The sequence below is a fragment of the Odocoileus virginianus genome, chromosome 8 (genome assembly GCF_023699985.2).
Source record: "Odocoileus virginianus isolate 20LAN1187 ecotype Illinois chromosome 8, Ovbor_1.2, whole genome shotgun sequence".
NCBI lineage: Eukaryota > Metazoa > Chordata > Mammalia > Artiodactyla > Cervidae > Odocoileus > Odocoileus virginianus.
In genome coordinates this window covers 13048702-13067322 of record NC_069681.1, presented here as the reverse complement: position 1 = coordinate 13067322, position 18621 = coordinate 13048702, and the positions used below count along the sequence as shown (strand labels likewise).

The window sequence follows — 18621 nt, the reverse complement described above, 5'->3', positions numbered from 1 at the left end:
AATTTGTTGTGTGTTTTGAATAGCAGTTATCAGATGCATCTTTTGGAAATATATTCTCCCAGTCTGTGTCTTGTTTTATTCTCTTGACAGTATCTTTTATAGAGCAGAGGCTTAATGAGGTCCAGCTTATCAATTATTTCTTCCATGAATTGTGCCTTCAGTGTTGTGTGTAAAAAGACGTCACCAAACCCAAGGACATTTAGGTTTCTCCTGTGTTATCTCCTAGGAGTTCTGTGGTTTTGCATTTTATATTTTGGCCTGTGATCCACTCTGAAGACAGAAAATAAGTAAGAAATAAAAAAGGCAAAAGAGACTAATAGAACACAGATATTGAAATGGTAGACTTAAATCCAAGCATACCATTAGTTATACCAAATGTAAATGGACTAAACAATCCAATTATAAGGGGAAAATTTTCAGATTGGATTGAAAAAACAGTTTGGGAACATAACTTTTTCACAAGAGATACATTTTGATTATAGACAAATGATTTGAAATATGGAAAAAGATAAACTGTGAAGACATCAATCTTATAAGAAAGCTGGTCATGACTATATTAATATCAAGTAGATTCTAAGGTATGTACTACCCCCATAGTTGAAGAGAGCCAGTCAATTTGTCAGAAACGAATAATAATAATGAATGTAAATTTACCTAATCACAGTGCTTCAAAATACAGAAATAGAAATGGACAAAATTAAAAAGAAAAAGACAAATCTACAGTCATACTAGAGAGCTTAACTTTTTTGAGTAATTGATAGAACAATATAGAAAATCAATAAGCAAGCATATAGAAAATTTGAACAACTAATCTACCAACTAAACTTAATTACCGCTTATAAAATACTCTACCTAGCAACTAGATTATACTTTGTTTTCAAATGTACATGAAACTTTCACCAAGATAGACAGTGTACTGGATGATAAATTTCAAAGAATTTTGTATTCTTTAATCACAGCAGAATTCAGTTAAAAGTCAGTAACAGTAGCAAAGCTAGAAAATACATCAACATTTTGAAATTAAGCATCACCATTATGAATAATCCATGAGTCAAAGAAGAAATCACAAGAATTATTAGAAAATATTTGAAATTGAATGATAATGAAAACAGCATGTAAATATTGTGAGGTACAATTAAAGCAGTATTTAGAGGAAAACCTACAGCTTTAAATGTGTATATTAGAGAGGAAAAAGGTTTAGAAACAATTATCTAAGCTTCTATCATAGGGGACTAGAAAAATAAGCCAATAGCAAATAGGGAGAAATGACATAATAAATAGTAGAATTGAAAGAAATAGAAAATGGAAAAACAGAAAAATTGACAAAGCCAAAAGTTGAAAAGACTGATAAAATTGATAAAATGTAACAATATTGATCAGAAAAAGGAGGATAGTGGGGATACTACTTTAGGTCCTTTAGACTTAAAAGGGTGATAAAAGCCTCTTTTAAACAACTTCATGTCAATAAATTTGACAACTTAGATAAGATGGGCAAATTCCTTGAAAAATACACATCATCATTAACACAGGAAGAAATTACTTTTATGTTTAGCTCTATGATCCATTTCAAATTAGGCTATATAAATGGTATGAGTTAGAAATCAATGAAATTGAACTCATAATTAAAACCCTTCCCTTAAGGAAAGCTTCAGATTGACATAACCTCACTGGTAAATTCTATCACATATTTAAGGAAGAAATAATATCTAGATTATACAAATTCTTTCAGAAAATTGAGGCGGGAACTCTTCCAAGCTTATTTTGGGAGGCCAGCCTAACCCTGACACACAAGATGAACAGGAACATTATCAGAAAAGTAATTCCAGACCAGTGTTCCTCAAGAACATAGATGCAAAATATTTCCAATTGACTATAGCTGGTATATATAAAAAAGTTAATACCTCATGACCAAGCAAAGTTTATCTCAGGAATCGAAGTCCATTCAACTTTCAATACACAGTGTAAAGAAGTGAAGGAGCTAGTTATGAAAGTCTGAGAATAGTTTTTCAGGCAAAGGAAAAAACAGGTGCAGAGGTCTTAAGATGAGAACATACCTGGACTCAGATTCTAGAAGTGAAGTATGTCTAAAGCGAAGGGAATGAAGAGGCGGTTCTTGTTACCTCTGTATTCTGTGGGCACCACCCCTGCTTCGTTATTCTCATTTCTGCCTCCGGGTGAAAGTGAAGTGAAAGTGAAGTCTCTCAGTCGTGTCCGACTCTTTGCGACCCCATGGACTATCAGGCTTCTCCGTCCATCGGATTTTCCCGGCAAGAGTATTGAAGTGGGTTGCCGTTTCCTTCTCCAGGAGATCTTCCTGACTTAGGGGTTGAACCCAGGGCTCCCGCATTGTAGGCATACACTTTACTATCTGAGACACCAGGGAAGTCATTATTATTCTCATTTCTGCCGCAAGGGTAACAATAACTAGATAACTCAGGTTTAAGTATTGACACGTACCCAAGTCAGAATTATACCAATAGAGGCTGAACAATTGACTGGCCTCCAAGAAGGCTCCCAATGTGACCTTCACCTTTACAAAGTCACTTCTTGGCCAAAACTGCCTTTTAGCTTTATGAGCTTGGAAACTTGACCTTGTAAGTATCCCAGGATTGGGTGGGTATAGAGAAGTGTTAGTAAAGTTCACAAATAGCAACTATATAAAACTCAAATGCCAGTTTATTAATTTACAAGAATGCACAAAACTCTCAAGGAAATCAGAAAACTTGTATTGGTCATTAGTGCTTATTCTCCTTGTAAGGAAACAACACTGGAAGCCAGATTATCACAAAGCTGGTTACTGAGCATGGAAATCAAGTCCATCACTTGAGTTTGAGTGTTCTTGACCTCTGGCTCTGGACACTCAAGGAGCCAATCTCCGTAACAGTGTCATTCTTATGAGAGAGTCAGAGTGGGAACTATCTTCACTTGCCTATTTTTATGCTGTGTTCTTCACATAACCCCTTCTGATGGATTATTCGTTTTTTGGTTTATATTAATACCTTCTGTGATATCTAGCCAAGGCTGGTGATCTACAGTCCTACTAAGGGGACTGTGCACATCTCTACTCTGATCCATGGTGGTTTTATCCAAGGAGTTTCACAGCTTCATTCCTGAAGAATAATTTTAGAAGCTGGCTAGTATGATTTATGGATTAACCAAAATTTTGTTATAGTTATTTGATTCTCTTAATATATTTTATGAACATGAATATAAGCATATTTTGTGACTATTCTTATTAATATAGTCTATTGGATATATCAATGGATGCATTTATTACATATTAATATATATTATAAACAGTGATATATATTATATATATAGATATAACTTGATGCCATGTGCTTAGTTGCTCAGTCATGTCTGACTCTTTGTGGACCCATGAACTGTAACCCACCATGCTCCTCTGTCCATGGAATTTTCCAGGCAAGAATATTGGAGTGAGGTGCCATTTCCTACTCCAGGAGATCTTCCCAACCCAGGGGTCAAACTCGCATCCCTTAAGTCTCCTGCATTGGCAGGCAGATTCTTTACTGCTAGCACCACCTGGGAAGCTCAATATATCCCTTTGAATATATTTGATATATTAAAATCTTCTTTTGAATATAGTTTCATTGCCTAATATGATAATGTTTCTGTTTACTAATTTATTTATAATTCTTTTAAAGTCAGTTTCTGTTTTGCCAACATATCAGGAGGCCTAGTTCACCAGTTTGAATGAACTGTCTGAATTTGCAGAATTGAAAAAACTGAAAACTTATAAAGATATATAAAGCTTTTAGTTATTTATGTGATGTCTTAGTTGATGAGTTTTTATATCAGTATTTTGGAATGCCTAGAGTGTCTCTGTCCCAGTTCCCCTGATGCTCTGCAGAACTGTGTTTCCATATAATTGATTTCTTTTGTAATCCCATGTATTGTATTTTATACATTTAAAAACATTCTAAGGAGTCTATGGTCCTTGCTATACTATCAAAATGAGCCATGGCATAATAAAGGTAAAGAAGGTCTGAGCTCACTAAGGGAGGAGCTCTGAGAGAGAGAGGGGCACTCCCCTGAGGGTCCCGGGAAGAAGGGTCCCAGTAGAAAGGAAAGCTGAATTACAGAGAGAAGGGAAAACAGCTTGGGGCAGAGTGTCAAGGCCCCAGAAACCCAGAGTCTTGTCCCCCTACAGCCATCTTAAGCTATAAGCTTATTTTGGCAAATTGGTTACTCTGATAAATGTGGTGTGGTGTTTTGACAAATTGATTCTTTTTTGTATTGACCTAGAATCACCTTCCTAATTGACTAGAGCTCTCTCTTAAACAGATATGAGAATGAAGAGGTAACTTTCACAGTCCCATTATTCTATTAATATTATTCTATCAGTTCATTTAAAAAGGACATTTTACCACAACACCACTGTCACACTCAAAGGAAATACCATGTCATACCCACTAAGAGGGCTCTGATTATGACCAGAAAGACAGATAGTATAAAGTACTTCCAGTCTGTGCAGAATTGGAACCCTCCTCCATGCTGGTGAGAACGTAAACTAGTACAACCAGAGTAGAAAACAGCATGGCAATTCCTCAAAATAGAATTATTAAATGATCCAACAGTTCTACTTCAGGGCATATGCCCCCCCCAAATTGAAAACAGTCTCTCAAAGGTATATCCATACACCCACATTCATCGCAGCATTAGTCACAATAGCTAGAAACAGGAACAACCCAAATGTCCTTAGATGGATGAACAGATAAACAAAATGTGGTATGTTGTGTTGTACTGTGTCATGCATAAATACTGACCTACTGGCAGGAAAATGGCCTACATTATTTCCCAGATCTTTTAGATAGTTGGGTCTATGTTTCAGTGAACCATCTGATACAGGAAAAAAAAAATTTCTCTTAACTGGAAACTACTTTGATAAGTAGAAGGGCCTCCATCATAAATGCTTGCCTTGGGTTCAAATCCCAAACACCATCATTTCCCAGCTGTGAAACCTTGAGTGTGTGACTTAAACTCTTTGATCTTCAATTTATACAACAATGGGAATAATAATCTTTACATCATAAGACGAGGATTTAATTATATGTAGAAAGCTCTCATCACAGTATCTAACATGTAGTAAGCATTGAATAAATAGTTACAATTACTGTTTATTTTTATTATCATTGTTATTTATTAAGTAATTTTTATTGAGTGCTTGCCTATTTAGTCAAAATATCCTTTATGGCTCTTTACTGTTTTTCTTTCTCAAGCCCTGTTTATATGTGCCCTTCTTTTAATAGGTACAGCATAAAAGATACGGTGCAATTCTCAAGCGTTTGCACTGTCAGGTAAACAAGCTTCACTCAAATAGAAGACAATGGCAATGGGACATCCAACAGCTGGAGAAAACCGCTGCTGAACTGAGAAAACGTATTGAAATGAAAGATTAGCATGGCTATAGGGTGTTGTAAAGCACAGACTATGCCACAAAAATTATGGGATAGAAAGGTGAGAAAACCCTTTGCGTCTTAACAACAGCATCCACTATCAAGGGGTTGTCTTAATGACAGATATATTTTCTCCTCTTTTGAGTCAGTCATCTTTTTATTAAAGTTCCTTCCAACTCTGTAATTGATAGCAATAGAGAGACAGTAGGAAGTCTCACAGAATAGTGAAAGACTGTGTGATTATTTTGATTGTATAAGATATCCTGAACTCATCAATGCCTATTTATAAACATGTTGCTCTTACTATTATATGAAGCAAACATTTAGAAGAAAAGAAGCACTTGAATTTTCAATGATTTCAATTTTTAAGATATTTTAAATGGTTGTCTGTTTTAGACAACCTGCTTTTTTACCTTGGCTTCACAGAAGTCCATAAATATTGACATTTATTATAATGTATTCAAGGCTTTCGATATTTACTTAGTTTTCTGTTTTATCCAGAAGGTAACAATCATTTTTTCTTTGCTGTTGGATAAATGTATTTTAGAGCTTTGCAATGTATACAATCTTGTGTTCACTTTTCTGTCTATACATTCTTACTATTTTATAACTAAATTGAAGTTATAGCATCATGTAAGACAAACATACCAGCTCTTGAAAAATGAATGTTAGCTAGTGTAGACTAGCATGTATTTTTTCTCATTGAAAGTAATATACTATGTCCACAGCAACAAATCAATACTTAATTTGTCACTTTTAGAGTAAAAGTGGTCCTTCTTGTGGCTCCATTGAATCAAATTTTTAGAAGCAGAAATAAATTATTAATTATTTAAGATACAGTTTTTAAATATTCACTTTTAGGATTTAATGAGTCAAAGCAATAACATCAAAAAAGTATCTCAGGTCCATTTTGTCCTCACCTATGTATGTGCAAAGACTCAGCTAGATTATAGCTGATTTAAAACCTGATATTAATGATCTTATTATGCCTAATAATTGTAGGCCTATTAGGAATTTGCATGGCTAATCATGGCTAACACTTCAAGTGGCTTATGCTGTAACACAGCCAGTGGTCCATGACTCAGAGCTAGGTTTTGTTTGTTTTTTTTTCTTGCTACTTTTTTAGGACTGGGGTTAAGGTTAGTAGATCACAGACATAACTTCAAAATGCAAGATTATTAAACTGATAGAAGATACATAGGAAAAAACCTAGATGACCATCAGCATAGGGATGTCCTTCTTAGATACAACACCAAAGGCACAACTCATGAAAGAAATAATTGAAGAGCTGGACGTCATTAAAATTAAAAGTGTCTGCTCTGTGATAGACACTGTCAAGAGAGTGATAAGACAAGCCGTAGACTGAAAGAAAACATTTGCAAAAGACAAACCTGGTAAAGAAGCATTATTTAAAATACAAAGTAAATTCTTAAAACTCAACAATAAGAAAACAAATAACCAGATTAAAAAATGGGCCAGAGACCTTAACAGATGCCTCACCAAAGAAGATATACAGATGGCAAATAGCACATGAAAAGATGTTCCACATGAAATGTCATCAGGAAAATGAGAAAGAAATCAACGAGGTACTATCAAATACCTATCAGAATGATCAAAATCTAGAACACCAACACCACCAAATGTTGATGAGAATGTGGAGCAACAGAGACCTTCTAATTTATTGCTGCTGGGAAGGCAAGTCATTTTAGAAGACTGTTTGGCAGTTTCTTACAAAACTAAACATACTCTTAAGATATGGTCCTGTAGTCACACTCTTTGGTATTTATCCAAAGGAGTATAGAAAACCAATATCCACACCAAAACACAGATGATTATGGCAGGTTTTTTCATAATTGCCAAAACTTGGGAGCAGCCAAGATGACCTTCAGTAGGTGAATGAGTAAATAAGCTGTGGTACAGCCAAATAATGGAATATTATTCAGTGCTAAAGAAAGAAATACTATCAAGCCATGAAAAGATATGAGAAAACTTCAATGTATATTACTAAGTGAAGCCAATCTGAAAAGGTTACCTAAGTTCAACTATATGACATTCTGGAAAAGGCAAAACTATGGAGACAGTAAAAAGATCAGGGGTTGCCAGGGTCACTAGGCGGGGAGGGGTTAGAGGAGAGATGATTAGGCAGAACACAAAGGATTTTTTTGGGGGGGCATTGAAAACATTTTGTATGATACCATAATGATGGATATATGTCATTATACATTTGTTCAAATGCACAGAATGTACAATACCAAGGGTGAATCCTAAGGTAAACTGCCCTCTGGGTGATTTTGAGGTAGGTTTATCCTCGGTTTAAAAAAATGTGCCATTCTGGTGAGTAATGGTAATAAATGGGGAGGCTACACATGTGTGGGAACAGGAAGTATATGGAAAACTTCTAACTTTCTCTTAATTTTGTTGTAAACCTACGACTGTTTTAAAAATGTCTTTTTTTTTTTTTAAAGCACTCAGATCCATTGATAACAGTGCATGCAAGTCAGTATTAGTAAAGCATTTTGCAAGGAAAGTGAAATTCTACTTGTAAAGGTTGTTCTGGAACCTTGTAAAGTTCACATGAAAGTGTTAGTAGCTCAGTCATGTTGCCCACCAGGCTCCTCTGTCCTTGGGATTCTCCAGGCAAGAGTACTGGAGTGGGTATCCTGTCCCTTCTCCAGGGGATCTTCCCAGCCTCGGGATCGATCCCAGGTCTCCTGAATTGCAGAGAGATTGTTTACTGTGTGAGCCATGGAGGGTATTGCAGTTAACACACCAAGTTCCTATATCATCTTCATTGATTGAACTGGAATCCTTTGTTCATCCATAAAAATAATTAAGGCCTCCATCAATACTGTGGAAATTTAGGACTATTTTTTGGTGGGGAGAGTCAGTAGATTAAGAAAAACTTATGGTTTTTCAACTGAACACTATCCGATTTATTAGTTGCTCATGTTTTCAGTATGATAAATATTTTATTTTTCATAAATTAAGCTAATGATTAGTAAAGCTAATGATCAAAAGCTAAAAGTTATATGCCTGTCATAAGTAACCTATCTTGTATTTGCTTACTTAAATTTATAATGTATTTCTAAGGGAAGGATTTTTTCTTTTACTTTTCTGATAAATTTGGCAGGTAAGTAATGGGTCTTCTATATCACATTAGCTTACCATATAGCACTTTCTCCTGAATGTTACTATGACCGAAATAAGGAAAAAGAAATAGATACTAATAGCAGAATAGATTTATTCAATACATAGCTAAGAATAGAATGCTTCAAATTGCTTTTTCTCCCCTGTAATGTTCTATTTAAATGATGACCGCAGTCTAGATCTTGAGAAACATAAAAATAGCATATGATTTACTAATGACAGAGTTGCTGCTGACATAACCCAGTAAAGACAGACATGAAATAATGAAACTTCAATCTCTTAATTAATTAGATGATGTATTCCAAAAGCAAAACCAGAGTTAACGTGATAAATAGTTTTAAAAAGCTCTCTGGCATAACAATCATGTAAGAATCAGAATAAAACACTTAAATTACAGATATTTGCCAGTATTGCTCAGTCACATAGCACGAGGTAATGTAGAGGCAATGATAATGCACTGCCTATCTAAGATACATTTCCAAATTTCTCTTGTCCAAAACATTTACGTTAAGACATACCATCCACCTCATCTACTTATTACTCTCTGTGACATTGTTTTATGTAGAATAGAAATTTGTAATCCCTGTGCTCATATCAGAGAAGCTTCCTCATGGTGCTCTCAAGACTTATTTTTCCTTGATTCCATAGTGCCTCATTGTGTATGTGATATGGGAGAAATGTAACAATCCTGCAGAACTGAGTTGTTTCGTCTTCAGGGACTAGTGTTAACTAACTCAAGCCCAGTCAGCCAGCCAGATGTATCTGTTGGGCTGAAAACATTACACAGTTTTCTCCTCATACGTCTTTTCCACGCGGACTGTGTACAGCCATTATCAAGTTTCTGTTGTTCCTTGGAGGGATACTGCTTTGAGGATGCCTCCATCCATTGGATGTAATGTTGACTTGACTGGGAAGTTAGAAAATGTTGCTATTTTATTTGTGGTTCATACAAGTTTATATAAAGCACTCAATTCTCAAAAGAGTCCATTCTTTTTCTAATCTTTCACCAATTTAGATTATTCATCCTCTGTGTCTTTCAATTTCAGTTAATCTGTCAATGTAATTACTCATGCACAGTTTCCTAATAATTAGTCTAATTCTCTCACTTTTCTTTTTCTTTCCATCAAAAAATACCACTTCTACCTTCAGAGCTTTCCTTTTCTCACTCCCTGCACAGCTCCAGTTGTATCATCTTTAAGTTCCAATTCCTATTTTTGTTGTAACTCAAAGTTTAATTCACTGGCCAAAATACAGATCCTGAACATTAAAGATAATCTTTAATTTGCAACTGTCTTATGCAGGAGGCTCCATCTTTACTTTGAAATGCTCCACAAAGATAAATTTTCTGCGAAACACTGTGTAGTAGACAGTCAGTGCTCTGCCCAGATTCTCTCAGATCTTTTTAAAAATCCTTGAGGAGCCAGCCCAGGTTGGGTGCATGAGACAAGAGCTCGGGCCTGGTGCACTGGGAAGACCCAGAGGGATCAGGTGGAGAGGGAGGTGGGAGGGGGGACCGGGATGGGGAATACATGTAAATCCATGGCTAATTCATTTCAATGTGTGACAAAAACTACTGCAATGATGTAAAGTAATTAGCCTCCAACTAATAAAAATAAATGGAAAAAAAAAAAATCCTTGAGGAGCACCCCTCTCCCAAGTGAGCTGTGATTTTACCTCCACTAGCTCTCACCTAATACTGTCTGTGGGAGCTTTGCTACCCTCAAAAGGACTTTGCCCAGGACAACAGCCTCACTTGGCTTCTTTCTTCCTTCTTGCATCCCTTACCAGTTTCTCCTGGGAAAACTTCACTCATAAATTAGTTGCTCAGAGTCTGCTTCTGGGGATCCCAAACTAAGTCACCGTGCAAAAATAGTTACACACCTAAATCTCTGTTTTCAAGAGATGAGCGTTACTTTACTCCTATTCCTCATTGCAGATCAGTTCTGCTCCCAGCCGCAGCGGCAACAGAAAATAATAATAATTTTAAAGAAGCAAGAAACTTATCACCTTTGAAATCTACTCACTCTTCCATTTAGTATAATTTTGATATTTGTATTTAAAAAGGCAAGGCAAAAGGCACAAACTTTACTCCAGATATTTAGTACAACAGTAAAAATACTATGAGCCTTCAAGTATACTCAATCAGTTACTGTTTTGTACAGTCATCCTGTTTCTTTCAATGATCCTAATCTTACCCATTTTTTAAAATTAGCTGTTCTCCCTTTTAATCATTCATTATTTCACCTACAGCTCAAAACACTATAGTAACAGCCTGCTGCAGATCAAGAGTAATTAACTCAAAATATCACAAAGAACCGTGGATCCAGAAGACAGAATATTGTAGAGTCAGAGCCATAGCACCTGCCATCATGACTTCAGAAAATTTGCAGTCATTGTAAACGTATCTATTGCCAAGGGTATTTTATGATATCTTTGTGATTTTGTTTGTACTTTAGCAGCACTGGAAAATGTAAAATTAGTGACAATTACAAAAAACAATTATTGCTGTTGTGAAAATGGTTTTAACCTAGGCTAAAGTAAATTTTAGACTTTTTGCTCTGGGCCTCCAAACACTTACAAACACTAATGTTGCTAGTCCTCAAAACTTTAAGCGGATGTAAGTAATTTAAAACTCTGCAAAAGGTCAGATATTTATGGAAGTAGGGCCCAGTGGTATGAAGAAAATTTGAATAAATGGCTTTCATTTTGTAACATAATATTAGAAAGAAGCAGACTGGTATGAGTTAGAACCAGCTGATGATGACAAAGAAACAAATTTCATGTTCTGCCTTCTCTGTTCAGCAAATATGACATGGTTCTTTCTATCTAGGTCAATTTAGTTGGCAAGAGAGACATGTGTGTGTGTATATATATATATATATATATATATATATATATATATATATAAAAAGCTCAAATACAACATAAAACATCCGTGATGGAAGCATAAACCAAGCCCTGTGGAAACACAAAATAAGGTGCAATTATTTCCAGACGAGGGTGGGAGAGTTTAAAAGAAGAGGTGGCATTTGAGATGGACTCTGAAGCAGCTATTAAGTTCTCATGGTTGTTTTCACTTATCACACTCTGAAAGTTGCTATCTTATTCCGTTTCTGCATTTCCATTAGCAAGCAAATACCTGGCCTGCGTAGTAGATGCTCAGCTTTACACTGAATGAATTAGTGAATAAAATGATCGACCATTACTCTTGTGATCAGTGTCTCCCAATAGCCCTACTTTCAGTCGCTCCCACCTCTAATCTTGTTGTTAATATTAGTGCTTGAGTTACTGTCTTAGAGTAGAAACTGAGCATGGAACGCTTCTTCTGAAAAAAAGGAGAAAAACTTGCCAAAACACAAAATCCATTTTAGGACTAAACAGTAAACACTTAAAAATCTGTCCCAACCTGCCTATTAATCCACTTGTCAATTTTTGTTTTCTGCTCTGTTTAACAATGAACCCATATTCCATCGAAAGCAAAATTCTAACTCTTCTGTAGGCATGTATTTTCACATATTCCCTTTGCCTCAAGTTCTGTCACCTAAGAGTCAATTCTAACATAGCCTCAGAACCAGTTTCAGCTACTATAAAGCTTGAACTACATTTAGAACACATATACACCCATGGCTGATTCATGTGAATGTATGGCCAAAACCACCACAATATTGTAATTAGGCTCCAATTAAAATAAATTAAAAAATAAAAATTAAAAAAATGCCTCAGTTTCTCTGCAATGAACCTAGAATTATTTCTCTACAATAGCTTAGAAGTACAAAGAAATCTACATCATGACTTCTGACTCAAAATAGATATTGGTTTACAATTTAGAGAACTTATGTAGAGTGCCTTCTTTAAAATAGGTTAAAATAACTTTAAGCTTTTAAATGTTGGGCTTGATTATGGAGAGTCCAGTATGGAATCATTTGATTGACATTGAACAATTCCAAATAACAGATAATTCATTTATAATTTATAAAAGAACATGAAGATTACGTCCCAAATTTACTTTTATGGTTTTAAGCCAAAATATGTGAATATTTATAAAGACAAAAACTTTTCTTTAAACAGTTTTATAGAAAATCAAATGAAACTTTTAGGTAACCCTAATGAAAATAAACATGTTTAACAAGCCACAAGAAATATACTTTTGTGTTCTTCAGTTATAAACAGTTTGAACCATGCTTTTAAAAAGTTTTATGTATTGAAAAGTTGTATAAAATACTCTATATTTTAAAGAAGAAATCTGTAAAAGTTTCATGAAAATATAAACAAGGGACCTGTATGGAAACAGAAAGAAAAATCTTTCTTAAAAATGGAAACCATAACATTTCTCTGAATGGAATATAATACATTACTCCTAAATATAATGCCTATTCAGGATGATTTGGGGCAAATTCACTTTGTTGTATTGTTTCTCTATGGGTTATGCATACTTATGGAGTTTAACCATATTTCTAATGTATTTTTCAATGATATACTTTATAGCTTTCCTAATGACATCTGTAGCACAATCATTTTCAGAAAACCAGCTTTCCATGTCTGTTATATTATTCTTTATGTCAAAATAGCCTCTCTTTTAATCATTTTCAAATACACTTTGCATTTTGCCCCTTGAATGGCAATCTTCCACAAGCTGATGGCATGGAAATTTTGAGTGCTTTCAGTTTTGGCATCAGAAGTACCCTTAACCATGCTGATTAGGCCTTCAAGAGTGCTAATTTTCTTGTAGAAAGGGGGTTTTGAGCTTCCATTAGGATGTTTCCCAGATACTTTCGTTTCAGCTATAGTTTAGTATAATTATGGCTGCTTTAACCAGGGCTGTTTGAGAACAGCACTGAGTAGCTGATAAGTAAATGACCATGGTAACATAGTTTAACATCCCATACACCAAAGGACAGTGTATATTCTGTGATATTAACTATTGTAATTGCTAATACATCACAATTTAGGCAAATAAGTTCAAAGAAAACCAAAGTCCTTGAAATTGTAAGCATTCTTTGAATCTGAATAAAAATTGCAGCACTATTTAAATATGATGGACCCTGGAATGGAGTGAATAAAAAAAATGAAAAGCCGAATATACCTTACTTAAAATAATGATAAAAAGACCTATCAATATGAATATTACTGAGTATAAATTTGCTGAATGAATTAAGAGGAAAAGTAGATTGTAAAAATTAGGAGATATATATTCTAATTATGTAGTTTTTAAAGTGGCTATGGACTTGGTTTCAAAGAGCTGGGAACATGTAGCTCATGTCTAGCCCAAGAACTGTTTTCTCGGAGCTAAATATTCCCAGTTCTTTTGGAGCAACTCATGTGACTTTACTACATGCTCCTCCACCATCTTAGTCACATCCCTCTGGATGTACTCTGACCTGACATTATCCCATGAAAGATGCAAAACAGAAAATGACACTTAAGGTGTAGTCTGATCAGTCCTTGTAGAAGAGACCTATTTCATCACATTCTTGGGGCTCAGTTTTCTATTAATGCAACTTAAGTTTACAGAAGCCTTTGTGGTAGCCATATATTATACTGATCATGTATGTTGAACTCATTCCCAAACCTGAGAGACTATGTTGGCATACCAGCAATGCACACTCATTCTAATTTCTCAACATCTTACCAACTCATATTGTTTTCATAATAGATATAAAGTGATGGATATAAAATGATAGATATAAGTTGATATCTCACTTTGGTTTTGAGATGTGCTTCCCTAATAATTAGTGATGTAGAGTTTGATTATTGGCCATTTGTATATCTTCTTTGAAGAAATGTGTACTCAAAATCTTTCTCCATTTTTAAGTGGGTTTTTATTTTTGTCATTTATAAATTCTAGATACTAATTGTTCATCAGATATGTATTTACAAATATTTTCCCACTCCATGAATTTCCTTTCTGCTCTGTTGAGTGCATCCTTTGATGTGCAGAAAATTTTGATGAAAGCCTTTTATTTAGTTTTTCTTTTTGATTGTACTTTTGTATCATATCCCTAAAATTCTTGCCAAATCCAGTGTCATGAAGCTTTTCCTTTTTGTTTTTTTTTTTAAGAGTTTTATTGCTTGGATTCTTACATTTAGGTCTTTCATCTGTTTTGAGTTAATTTTATGCATAACAGAAGGTAGGGGTCCAACATCATTCTTCTGTGTGTGGATATCTGGAGTTCCAGCTCTATTTGCTGAAAAGACTGCCCTCTCCCCATTGGATGGTCTTGGCACCCTTGTCAAAAATCGTTTGACCACACACAGGAGGGTTTATTTCTGGGCTCTGTATTCTATTTCATTGATCAACACATCTACCTCGATGACAGAAGAATCTTATATTTGTGATACAAGTAGCAAATATTTATCCCAGTTTGTTGCTTGTCCTTTTTTTAAAAATTAATTAATTAATTTTAATTGGAGGCTAATTACTTTACAATACTGTAGTGGTTTTTGCCAAACATCGACATGAATCAGCCATGGGTGCACATGTGTTCCCCATCCAGAAACCCCTCCCACCTCCCTCCCCATCCCATCCCTCAGGGTCATCCCAGTGCACCAGCCCTGAGCTTGTCTTTTTACTTTGCTTATAGTACTTTTTTCCATGCAAATATAATTTTATTTTTATGTAGTTAAATTTATCAATTTTTTTATTACTTCTATATTTTGTGTCACAGGACAGTTTTCACTGTACCTAACTTATAAAGGAACATACCTATGTTTTCTTCTAGTACATGAATAACACTATAACATTTTCAGAGAAAAAGATTGACTCCTTTCCTCAAATGATAAAAAACCAAGTTGAGAAAAGACTATACACAAAGACTGTTGTCCAAGTTAGAATGTAATCCTTTGTTCAATAATAATGATGACACCACCATCATGATGATGCCAGCTGACTATCTAATGGCTTCATATTCTGTACAGGGCCCTGTAGGAGATCTTTACATACAGTTAAGTATAGGGAAAGTGGAAAAATAAAGTTGTTAAGAGATTTAACTTTACAGTTATATAAACTTGAGTTCTGATACCTGTTTTACCAGATTTTACTAGTCCAGGCTATTACCCATTTGTGGTGTGATTAGGGGCAAGTTTCTTATATTCATTAAGTCTCAGTTTTAAAATCTGTAGAATGGGAATAATAATACTATTTGCTTCATGAAGTTGTTGTAGATTACATAAGATAATGCATATAAAGTCCTTAGTGATTAGAATGAAATATTCAGTATATACTAACTACTGTTAATATAATTAGTATTACTATTACTTAATAAAATTCTCAATTTATGAATGAAATTACTGAAGCAGTGGAAAGTTAGATGAAGTCATTTAACTAGTATGTGTCAGATTTTGGACTCAAATGTAACCTGTGATCTGACTTTACTTCAGAGCTCCCATTCCTCACTACATCAGTAGGAATGTTAATTTTAGAGGACCATAGTTATTAAGAGAAATCTCTTCTGATTGGAAATAGTAGTGATCATATAAGAAACAGTATACAATACCGCACTGCATGACCTCATGACTTTTTCCACAGTCGGATGGGAAGTGATCAGAATTTTAGAGCTGAGAATTTGAGACTGGGAAGGTGTCACTGGATTGAGTAGTTGCAATCTTACAGTTGATCCTTGAGCCGGAAAAGAGCATATAGAGTTAAGGAGTGAGTGTATTCCAGCAGCTGCAGGGCTCCCATGGTGGCTAAGATTAGAGGCTTTCTGGCACAGAGGAGCAGTTAGGAGAAGCCTTAGCAAGGAGGCAGAGGATGGATAGTGTAGAACATTAATTCCCCATGACTCATATTTCCATAAAGGGAAGAGAATGTCCAATCTACTCTCCAGGAATGGAAAATTATGGTAGGAATGTTTTCAGCTAATCTCTGATCTTCCACTTGTCCCAGTAGATGAGTGACTTACCTCTTGTTGATTTGGAATCATGCTTAGCCCCTGATCCTTTTTCTTGTAAGCCAGACTGCAAAGCAAGTGCAGAGAGGGTGCATTCTAGGCTGCTATTACAGGAGAAAATCCAATTTAATAGAACTATTAGCCTAAATATCTAAAGACACATTTACCAATCAGCTTTATCAATAGTAAAGTCAACGTTCTGAGGTCTGTCCAAATGTGAAGGGGGAAGAAAGGAGTGCATTGGGGGTTAGCAGTAGGTAGAAATTGAAGCCAGTAGGTGGCTAGTTTCTGTAAGTTCTAAAGTAGCAGTGACACAGGCAGCATCTAGGCTTCCCAGGAGGCTTGGTGGTAAAGAATCCGCCTGCAAAGCAGGAACCACAGGAGACGTGGACTCGATTCCTGGATCGATCAGGATAATCCTCTGGAGGAGGGCATGGCAGCCCACTCCAGTATTCTTGCCTGGAGCACCCCTTGCACAGAGGAGCCTGGCGGGCTGCAGAGAGTCAGACATGACTGAGTGAGGCGACAGCATGCACGCACGCATGCAGCCTCGAGTTCTGGTAGGAGCACCTAACCTAGAGATTCAAAACTAAATCTGAGGGGTGGTAGTTGCTCCCTTGTCACTAGTTTTGTCACAGAATCTAAGTACAAGCTTACTACCCCTCAGGACTGGGATTTGTGGCCCTAGGTATGCGGACCAGAGGGATGCCATACATCCAACTCAAGAAGTGGATAAATTGAGATGGCATATATTGACTGTTCTATAGAAATGCAAGATGACTTACAGGGTAACTAAAAGGGTGACCAGGCTTGCCGGGCTCTTGAAAAGGGCAGCGTTGAAGATATAAGAGAGTGAAAGCTGATTCATGGATGCTAATCCTGGAAGCCAGGAGGGGACAGGTTCCAGGGCAGAAAGGAAGGGAGTAGCCTTGAGAAGAAAGAGTACTCCTGAATCAGGATGGAAAAAAAAAAGACTGAATAAACTAATAGGACAATTGAAAGAAAATGGGAAATCAAAGGAGTTCTTAATTATTAGACAGAGGGTAAGGAAAACAGCTGAGGGTGACAGTGTAGTGTTAGCACATTAGAGGAAAAGGGAAATTATGTGAGCTGCCATAAAGCTAGGGAAAAAAGGGATGAGCTTTAATGATCTAAATGGGGCTGATTAGAGTAAATCCATGGTTAGTGTAAATCTGTGGTGAACCTACTAATTTAAACCTTGCAGTGTTTATTCAGCGAAGTTCTCTTGTCCGGGGTCGGCAGGCATAGCAAAAGATGGGATGGAAATTGGATTAAATAAATTCAGTGTGTTAAACACTTTTTAATTTTCTTAAAAAATTACGGACTTTTACCAGAGGGAAGTCGTTTTAAATGTCTGTTCTCTCCATTTGCTAGTATAGTGGTAAATATAAAAGTTGTAAAAAAGAAGGTTGAACTCATACCTGGAAAGTAGTTTGTGTGACTTGTTGGTTTATTTTAAAATTAAATTTGACATCTCAGATTACAAGTGGAGTGCTAATATTTATGGGATACCTAAGAAATGCTCAATATTTGCTAGGGCACCACACAAATATGTAACTTGATTTAATTAAGCATTCCAAGGTTCTGGATCATTTATTCAAGAATTGTATATCTACTAACTGCATCTCTCTGCAATGTAATATAAAGTTCAATACATAATCCTTTTTCTCCTTTATCTTATACCCAAGTGTGCCTTCCAGTAAGATATGAAACAGATGAATCAGTTCAGCAACACTGGAAGAGTAATTATAATGAACTACTAACATATTTTACAAATTTTCAGAGGAATGAACAGTATGAACTATCTTTGGGGTGATGGATAGGATTTGGATGAAAAGGAAAGGAAAAAAAATTGGATATTTCAAACTACAGCCATTGTGTGCTGGGATACCCACAGCACACAAGTCTTGTTACTATGCGGGAGAGAGTGAAAGAGCATATTTGAATCATATACTGACCTTGAGGCTGGGTAGGGTTGGGAGGGCTGCTTCATGGAGGGAGAGAAGAGAACCACATCTCTGAGCATCTGTTTACATCACTGGCTTTGCTGGATCTAAGTCTCTAGGTTGTTTTGACTGTGGAGTCATTACTATGGTATGTTATTCACATAGTGTTCTGTGAATATTATAACTTATCATAAATCCTGC

General features: G+C 35.7%; 1 protein-coding gene across 5 annotated transcripts in view; it reads left to right on the top strand.

Annotated features, from left to right (window-relative positions):
• CCDC122 (coiled-coil domain containing 122) overlaps window positions 1-11430 on the top strand; it is a 40040-nt gene extending 28610 nt beyond the window's left edge. For 4 of the 5 annotated variants that reach the window (XM_070471192.1, XM_070471191.1, XM_070471190.1 and 1 more), the window contains one exon: window positions 5271-9852. In XM_070471192.1, the coding sequence (XP_070327293.1) occupies window positions 5271-5420 (150 nt within the window). In that variant the 3' untranslated portion in view covers window positions 5421-9852. Of the gene's footprint in view, window positions 1-5270; window positions 9853-10814 lie in introns of those variants that run through there. The other variant, XR_011488975.1, reaches the window with a different exon arrangement.
• Window positions 11431-18621: the final 7191 nt, after the last annotated feature.